The sequence below is a fragment of the Dama dama genome, chromosome 19 (genome assembly GCF_033118175.1).
Source record: "Dama dama isolate Ldn47 chromosome 19, ASM3311817v1, whole genome shotgun sequence".
NCBI lineage: Eukaryota > Metazoa > Chordata > Mammalia > Artiodactyla > Cervidae > Dama > Dama dama.
Window position 1 is genome coordinate 76,163,011 of NC_083699.1, and position 7,869 is coordinate 76,170,879.

Sequence of the window (7,869 nt, forward strand, 5' to 3'; positions counted from 1 at the left end):
AGCGGTGCTGAGTGATTGGACCCCTCCCCCCTCACCCCCCCCACATCTCAGCCTTCCTGTCCCCGGGCATTTGCACATACCGTTCTCCTCCTCTGTCAGTCTAACCCAACCTTCATGCTGTAGAAAAAAATATCCCTTTGTCTTATTCTTTAAATAATTTATTTATTTAATTCTTGGCTGTGCTGGGTCTTTATTCTGCACAGACGTTCTCTCGTGATGTACGCAGGCCTCTCGTTGCAGTGGCTTCTCTTATGGGGCGTTTCCCAGGTGACGCTAGTGGTAAAGAACCCACCTGCCAGTGCAGAGAGACGTAAGAGACTCGAGTTCGATCCCTGGGTTGGGAAGATCCCCTGGAGGAGGGCACAGCAACCCACCCCAGTATTCTTGCCTGGAGAGTCCCATGGATAGAGGAGCCTGGTGGGCTTCGGTCCATGAGGTCACAAAGAATCCGGCGCGACTGAAGCAGTGTAGCTTGCACTCTTGTTGTGGAGCACAGGCTCTCCATCCCAGCCTCCGCAGTTGTGGTGCATGGGCTTAATTGCTCCGAAGCACGTGGTATCTTCCTGGATCAGGGATGGAACCCGTGTCTCCTGGGTTGGCAGGTGGACTCTTTACCACTGAGCCACCAGGGAAGCCCTCCCTGTCAATGTAGGGGAAAAATAATTTTCTACCTTTGTTTGTCTTAAGAAAATAACATCATTTCTTTTTCCTTTTTGAACAGGCAAACAGCTAATCTGTACGGCCTGGGTCCTTGGCAACATTCCACAAGAAAATGAAGGGGCTGATTTTTAACCTCCATACACTACGTATATTTTGAAGTGATTCCAGGTCCTTTTGTTTTTATTTGATCATGATCCTGTATGTCTTGGCCCTTTCCACAGTTCTGTGCAGACCTGTGGCTCCACTACCCCTGGGCCCACCCTTCCAGAACCCTCGTCTGATTGGGGAGGCTGGCTGGACGTGGACAGCAGAGCCGGTGCAGAGCAAGGGGATGGGGTCTGCCCCACGGGGACCTTCCCTCGGGCCCCATTCCAGGGACCCCTCTTGGATGCACATGGGGCTGGCGACTTCTCAGCTGCTGGATGGCTTGAGAAAGGAAGGGGAAAAGCCTGGCAGGACCTGCAGGGGCCAGCCTCTGGGGCTACTGCTGGTGAGGCCACTTGGGGTAGCCCCAGGGCCTGTCTCCCCATGAGAGAATTTGATGAACATTCTTGAGTGCCTTCTTAGCAGCCCAGAGTGCTGGCTGGAAATAAAGGGACCAGCTCTTCATGGGTGATGACTTGATAGCCACTTGAAAGGGGACCCAAACCTTTTTCTTTTGGGGGGTGTGTAGACAGAGCCCTGGGAACATATGTGATCACCCCCAGCATTGCTGGGGGCCCTCCACCCAGGGAGACCTGCCTTATTCTCCAGTCTCTCCCTGGCCTCCCTTGAAGATGGTGCAATGCCCTGGGTCCCCACTGAGGTCTTCACCCCGAGTGGGGTGCCTGCTGACCCTCTTAAAGCCTGCTAATCATTCACCTGGAAATTGAGCTCCCCCAGGGAAATCAGGGATACTAATTAAAGAAACACTGTTTCCTGTAAAGCGTCTACCTGTTACTACCTCAGTGCCCATGAAACCGGGCCGTAGTCCTACTCTTAGCTTTTTGAAACTACTGTTGCCTTTGCTTGTGTGAGCAGTAGCCGACGTGAGCTGCTTTCACAAAGTGACTGCTCCCAATTTAATGTTCTGGAAATGTTGTCCTGAAGCCCAGCATCTGGGCTTGTGAGAAAGGAGAGAGGGGTGTGCGAGGGCCTCCCCGTGGCCCCTTCCAGCCACTCCTCAAGTTCCCCTGCAGGGGAGAGTCAGGCTTCAGTGACCAAGTGTGAAGCGTAAACACGGGTGTGACCAAGTGTGAAGCGTAAACACGGGTGCTGTGAGGTCCTGCCTCCTCTCTGACACAGTGGTTTCGCAGAACGACTTGAATGATTCTGCACTAGGACTTGACCTTGGAGTGGAAGTCAGGACAATCCGCTAGCAGGATGCTCGGGCGGCAGCATCCCCAGGGGCCATCCTGACCTGCCTGCTCCCGAGCCAGATTTTAAAAAGCGTCAAGATGGTGAGCAAGCATGCCTTCTTTAGTGCTTCTTTTAATTTATGTGACCACTGTTTGTTCGTTGTTTTGTATCTTTTTTAAACTGTAAAATTCAATTGTGAAAAACTGTACCAATAAATTATGCATTTTTTTGTTTTTCAAACATGTGCAAGCAGAACCAGTCTGCATTTCCGTGTGGGGCCTAGATGTCAAGGCAGCCGCTGCATGGTGGCTTGGCAGGGGGTGAGGTCAGGTGGGGTGGGGCAGATGTGGTCTCCTGGCTGCCCTGCTGGCCCTCACAGCTTGTCCTGTAGGACAGCAAAGTGCAAGTGTGAGAGTGTTAATTGTTCAGTCATGTCCAACTCTTTGTGACCCCATGAACTGTAGCCTGCCAAGCTCCTGTGTCCATGGGATTCTCCAGTCAAGAATATTGGGGTGGGTAGCCATTCCCTTCTCCAGGGTATCTTCCCAACCCAGGGATTGAATCCAGGTCTCCTGCATTCCCGGCAGATTCTTTATCGTTTGAGCCACCAGGGAAGACAGCAGCCCCCGACTGTTTGGCACCAAGGGTCAGTTTCATGGAAGACAATTTTCTCATGAGCTGGGATGGTTCAGGTGGAGCGATGGGAAGCGGCCGATGAAGTTTCCCATCACCGCTCACCTCCTGCTGTGCAGCCTGGACCAGAACTGATCCTAGGGCCTGGGGACCCCTGCTGGAAGAGGTAACCAAGCTCCTTAAGGAGCATCACCTGTACCTCCCATTTCTCCCAGATACAGAACCTGAGACCCAACTCCCTTCTAGAACTCTCTGTGACCCCAGAGTCCTCAGATTCTGCCTTCTCAAATTTGAGTCTAGCATCTCCTCCCCTAAAATTCCTGTGAGCTCACAGCAGCAGAGCTTCTTCCTTAACATGTGTCTCAGCCCCCCAGCGTTGTGACCACAGGTAGGAGAGAGAGAGAGAGGGTAAATGTTTTCCTCCCTGGAAGAGAACTCCACGCATATTCTTCAAATAGCCCAAATCTGGCAGGTCCCAACGTGTAACAGGTGATTGGAGAGAATTGTCTGCGTTATGTCAGTTTGTGTTAAAATTATGGTAAAAGTTGTAACACAAAAAGTAAAGAAAACACGTGTTTTGTTAGATAATATTTTTTTAAGGATTTTTTTTTTTTTTTATGTGGGCCATCTTTAAAATCTTTTATGCTACAGCTCCAATACTTTCTCCACCTGATGCTAAGAGCTGACTCATTGGAAAAGACCCTGATGCTGGGAAAGATTGAAGGCAGGAGGAGAAGGGGCGGGCAGGAGGAGAAGGGAATGACAGAGGACGAGATGACATGGTTGGATGGCATCACCAACTCAATGGACATGAGTTTGATCCCTCTGGGAGATGGTGAAGGACAGGGAAGCCTGGCGTGCTGCAGTCTGTGGGGTCACACAGAGTCGGACATGACTTAGCGACTGAACAGCAACGACAAAAGGGGACAAGTGGGGGGCAGGGGCCTGCCACCCACCAGCCTTTGTCACCTGATCGCCATAGAGCTTTGTTTACTGTGTGTTTGCTTAAAGACACCTTATTGGTAGATACTGTCAGTTCATTAACATTGAACATGGCCAGCAATCCCACAACTCACTCCTAAAGGACGCTTCTCTAGCACACGTGTTTTGTCTGGAGGGCACAGCCAGCCTTCCTGCACTTAGGAGATTAGACAGCACTTCCCATCCTGCTTGGGGCCATTTCAACATTGGCATCACCATCCAAAAATACAAAAATGCTAAACAACATGGCACTAAATAAACCGAAAAGGATACTTGTTCACAGTCTGAGCTGAAACGGGAAGGCAGGGTAGCCATATTCAAACTCAGTCAGCAGCTCAATATTTTTGCTCCTCTGCTGGGTCCATGAAAGCGCTGCTCGAGTTCATTTGGGGTAACAAATCAACTTTAATGAGTAGGTGGATCTACCGGTAAGGAATCTGTGAATAATGAAGATGGACCGTGTCCTAAATGTGTCCATGTGGCAGGGTAGCTGACATCTTTTTCAGTTGTATTTCTTATTTTGGAGTCTTCCTCCTGTGAGTGGCTTTAACTTTGAACGAAGCTGATTTCACTTAAAAGATCCAGCCAGGGGACTTTCCTGGTGGTCCAGTAGCTAACAGTCTACATTCCCAATGCAGGGGGACTGGGTTTAATCCCAGGGTGGAACTAGATCCCACATGCTACAACGAAGATCAAAGATCCTGCGTGCGGCAACTAAAACCTAGCGTAGCCAAATGAATAAATATAAACAAACAAAAGAGAAAGATCCAGCCTGAATGCTGATACTAGGGAAATAGATATTTCTGTAGTTAAACCTTTACAAGAGACATACATTAATTTGCTTAATATAAACTAACCCAAAATACTAAAGTGGACACATGAGTATTAAAGGTGTGGAATCTGTGTTGATCACTTTGTGGCTTCTTGCAGCTGGGGAAGTGAGTGAGTTTCCAGGGTGGAGAATGAATTAACTTTGATTCAATTCTCACTAAGCTGTTATGAGGGGCGGGGACGGGGCGGGGGGCAGTCCTGCCTTAAACTCAGGTACCTGGTCTGTCTTAAGCTCCTCTCTGGTACTCCTGGGGTTGCCCTGATCTGGCTCGAAATTCAGACTTTATTCTTCTGACCAAGACTTCACCCTGGACCTGATTTTGTGAAGAGGACCCCCCACACACATATACTCCGGTTTAGAGTCCTGTCCCATGGCCACAGTCTTTTTCTGCTTTGGACACAGAGAGGGTGATGTATGATGTGGTGCAGGCCAGAGCTCTTCTCCCAGGGTGCCCAGTGTTTTAAGAAAAATGTGCAATTTATGCTACTTCCAAAGTAGTTCAGTTCAGTTCAGTCGCTCAGTCATGTCCAACTCTTTATGACCCCGTGGACTGCAGCACGCCAGGCCTCCCTGTCCATCACCAACTCCCGGAGCTTGCTCAAACTCATGAAAATCGAGTTGGTGATGCCATCCAACCATCTCATCCTCTGTCGTCCCCTTCTCCTGCCTTCAATCTTTCCCAGCATCAGGGTCTTTTCCAATGAGTCAGTTCTTTGCATCAGATGGCCAGAGTATTGGAGCTTCAGCTTCAGCATCAGTCCTTCCAATGAGTATTCAAGACTGATTTCCTTTAGGATTGACTGGTTTGATCTCCTTGCTTTCCACGGGATTTTGAAGAGTCTTCTCCAGTACCACAGTTCAAAAGCATCAATTCTTTGTTTTGAAAAATCATTAATGTACCAGCTGTGCCTGCATTCTCTGACTCTCTGCAACCCCATGGACTGCAACCCACCAGGCTTCTCTGTCCATGGGATTCTCCAGGCAAGAATACTGAAGTGGGCTGCCATTTCCTTCTCTGAGGGATCTTCCCTGCCCAGATATCAAACCCACATCTACTGCATTGCAAGCAGATTCTTTACCACTGGGCCACCTGCAAAAGCCCATAATGTACCAGCTATTTCATTTTAAATGAATTAACCCCATAAATATTGGTGTTTGAGCCATCATTTTGCTGTGATTAAAGAACCTGAACTCATAATCCCCTGAAAATCCACTGATCACTTGGATCCACTGAACCTTGGAAAGCCAACGTCAGTGCCCCATTAGCTGCTTTTAAGGCTTCCTGGTTTACCAGTTGGATTGGATTCCTTTCCTCCCACACAGTAGCTGACTGTGGGGACTTTCCTGGCTGGCTGCTTTTGCCTTTGCTCTTTGCTCCAAGAAGGAAAGTAATAAAGGTAGGTGCTCCATAGCATCTTAGAAGATAAACAAGCAACCAGAAAGTCATCTGGACATGTGCCTGGCATCTCCTATGCCCACTCCCCCCCACAGCATTTATTAACCACCAGCAGACCCTGTGTTCTGGAAAACCGAGACTTCCTGGTTCTGTCACTTCAATGTTGTCTAGTTCCTTGCCTAGCTCTGCTCCAAACTCAGCCCCATACTTTGGGGTCAACTGCGCCCCAGTCTTGCCTGGAGTGAGGGCCCCTGAGTAGGCATGATTGCTCTTCTAGTTGAGTCTGCCCAGGTTGATGGACCTTCAAGCCGGTGCTGTGGAGCCAGCAGCAGAGTCTGGAGAGGCAGGCTCTGATCCTGGTGTTGCCCTTCATAGATGGAGATGGGGGACTGGGGTGGGGAGACGGGGGTTGCCTGAGCCCCATTGCCCTTTGAGTGATGGACTCACACAGAGTGGACTCCAGGGCTGCCTCTGCTTGACTCCTCAACAGATAGGAGGGGAGACAGTGTACTTCTCCCCTATCGATGGCCAGTCAGGACAGATCTGAGGGATTCCTGGACACCTCACGAAAGGAAAATGAGCACCTTGTGAGTCCCCAGTGGGCTTGTCCCCCCAGGGAAATTCCTGTTCTCTGAAATACTGTCAGCTTTCTTCCCCCATCTGTCTAGGAATCTCTAGGAAAACTACATCAGCAAAGAAGAATCCTTGGCAACTGTGACGCCTCTGTTTCTGGTCGAGGCAGATTCTGCCCTGGGGAACTGGGCCGCCTGATACTGAAGCAGTTACTCAGCTAGCCACAAGGGGGCAGCAGCTCCAAATCGCAGAGCATCACTTATATATTTGTTGTTCCGTCGCTCAGTCGTGTCCATCTCTTTGCGACCCCATGGACTGCAGCATGCCACGCCTCCCTGTCCCCTACCATCTCCTGGAGCCTGCTCAAACTCATGTCCATTGAGTCAGTGATGCCATCCAACCATCTCATCCTCTGTCGTCCCCGTCTCTTGCCTTCAATCTTTCCCAGCATCAGGGTCTTTTCTAATGAGTTGGCTCTTCGAATCAGGTGACGAAAGGATTGGAGTTTCAGCTTCAGCATCAACCCTTCCAATGAATATTCAGGACTGATTTCCTTTAGGATTGACTGGTTTGATCTCCTTGCTGTCCAAGGGACTCTTCAAGAGTCTTCTCCAACACCACAGCTCAAAAGCATCAGTTCTTCGACTTTCAGCCTTCTCTATGGTCCAGCTCTCACATCCACACATGACTACTGGAAAAACCATAGCTTCGACTAAAGGACCTTTGTCAGCAAAGTAGTGTCTCTGCTTTTTAAAATGCTGTCTAAGTTGGTCATAGCTTTTCCTCCAAGAAGCAAGTGTCTTTTCATTTCATGACTACAGTCACCATCTGCAGTGATTTTGGAGCCCAAGAAAGTAATAATCTTGTACAAAAATTCTCGCATTGTCCCAAGCTTTGAGGATTGTGGAATCCTGAGTGTCAGAAGGGGCCAGGGGTGGGGGTGGGGCAGGGGCTGGATGGGAGGGGACAGTGCAGCTAAGTCCACCTCTTCCAACAAGCCGTTGTCCAGCTTGGCCTGGGAGTGAGTTGACAGCTCATGAGGCAGCCACTCCCTTTCTGGCTGGGTGTCTGCCATGTCTCCATGGCTGCCTAGTCCAAGGAGGCCGGTCGGGACTCCACTGTGCTCCTTCTAGGTAACACGTGGTTAACATTCCGCCTTCTCACCTCCCAGACTAGAACAGCATCTGCTGTAAAATCCCCCCAGGTGGGCAGTGACCTCTCTCAACCTAGGCTTTCACCTTTCAGCTCCACACCAGGCATCCAGCAATTAAGCAGCCTGGATGCTCAATCAACATACATTATAAACGACAAATGCCGATTGCTTCACCTTCTGTCCCATTTCTTTAACTTTATTCCGTACTTCCCTTCTAGCCTTTTATGAATAACCCACCACGTTCTTTGGCTCAACCATTCCTTCTGACCTGACCCAGTACAGAGGGCAGCCTTAGCGTCCACT

The 7,869-nt window shown here is 49.7% G+C and overlaps 1 protein-coding gene across 2 annotated transcripts in view; it reads left to right on the plus strand.

Annotated features, from left to right (window-relative positions):
• The window catches only part of TMPRSS2 (transmembrane serine protease 2), a 43,826-nt gene extending 41,591 nt beyond the window's left edge, over window positions 1–2,235 (plus strand). Inside the window, exons 14-15 of one of the 2 annotated variants that reach the window (XM_061167549.1) lie at window positions 204–310; window positions 722–2,235. In XM_061167549.1, coding sequence (XP_061023532.1) covers window positions 204–310; window positions 722–776 — 162 coding nt within the window. In that variant the 3' untranslated portion in view covers window positions 777–2,235. The remainder of the gene's footprint in view (window positions 1–203; window positions 311–721) is intronic. The other variant, XM_061167550.1, reaches the window with a different exon arrangement.
• The last annotated feature ends 5,634 nt before the right edge of the window (window positions 2,236–7,869 follow it).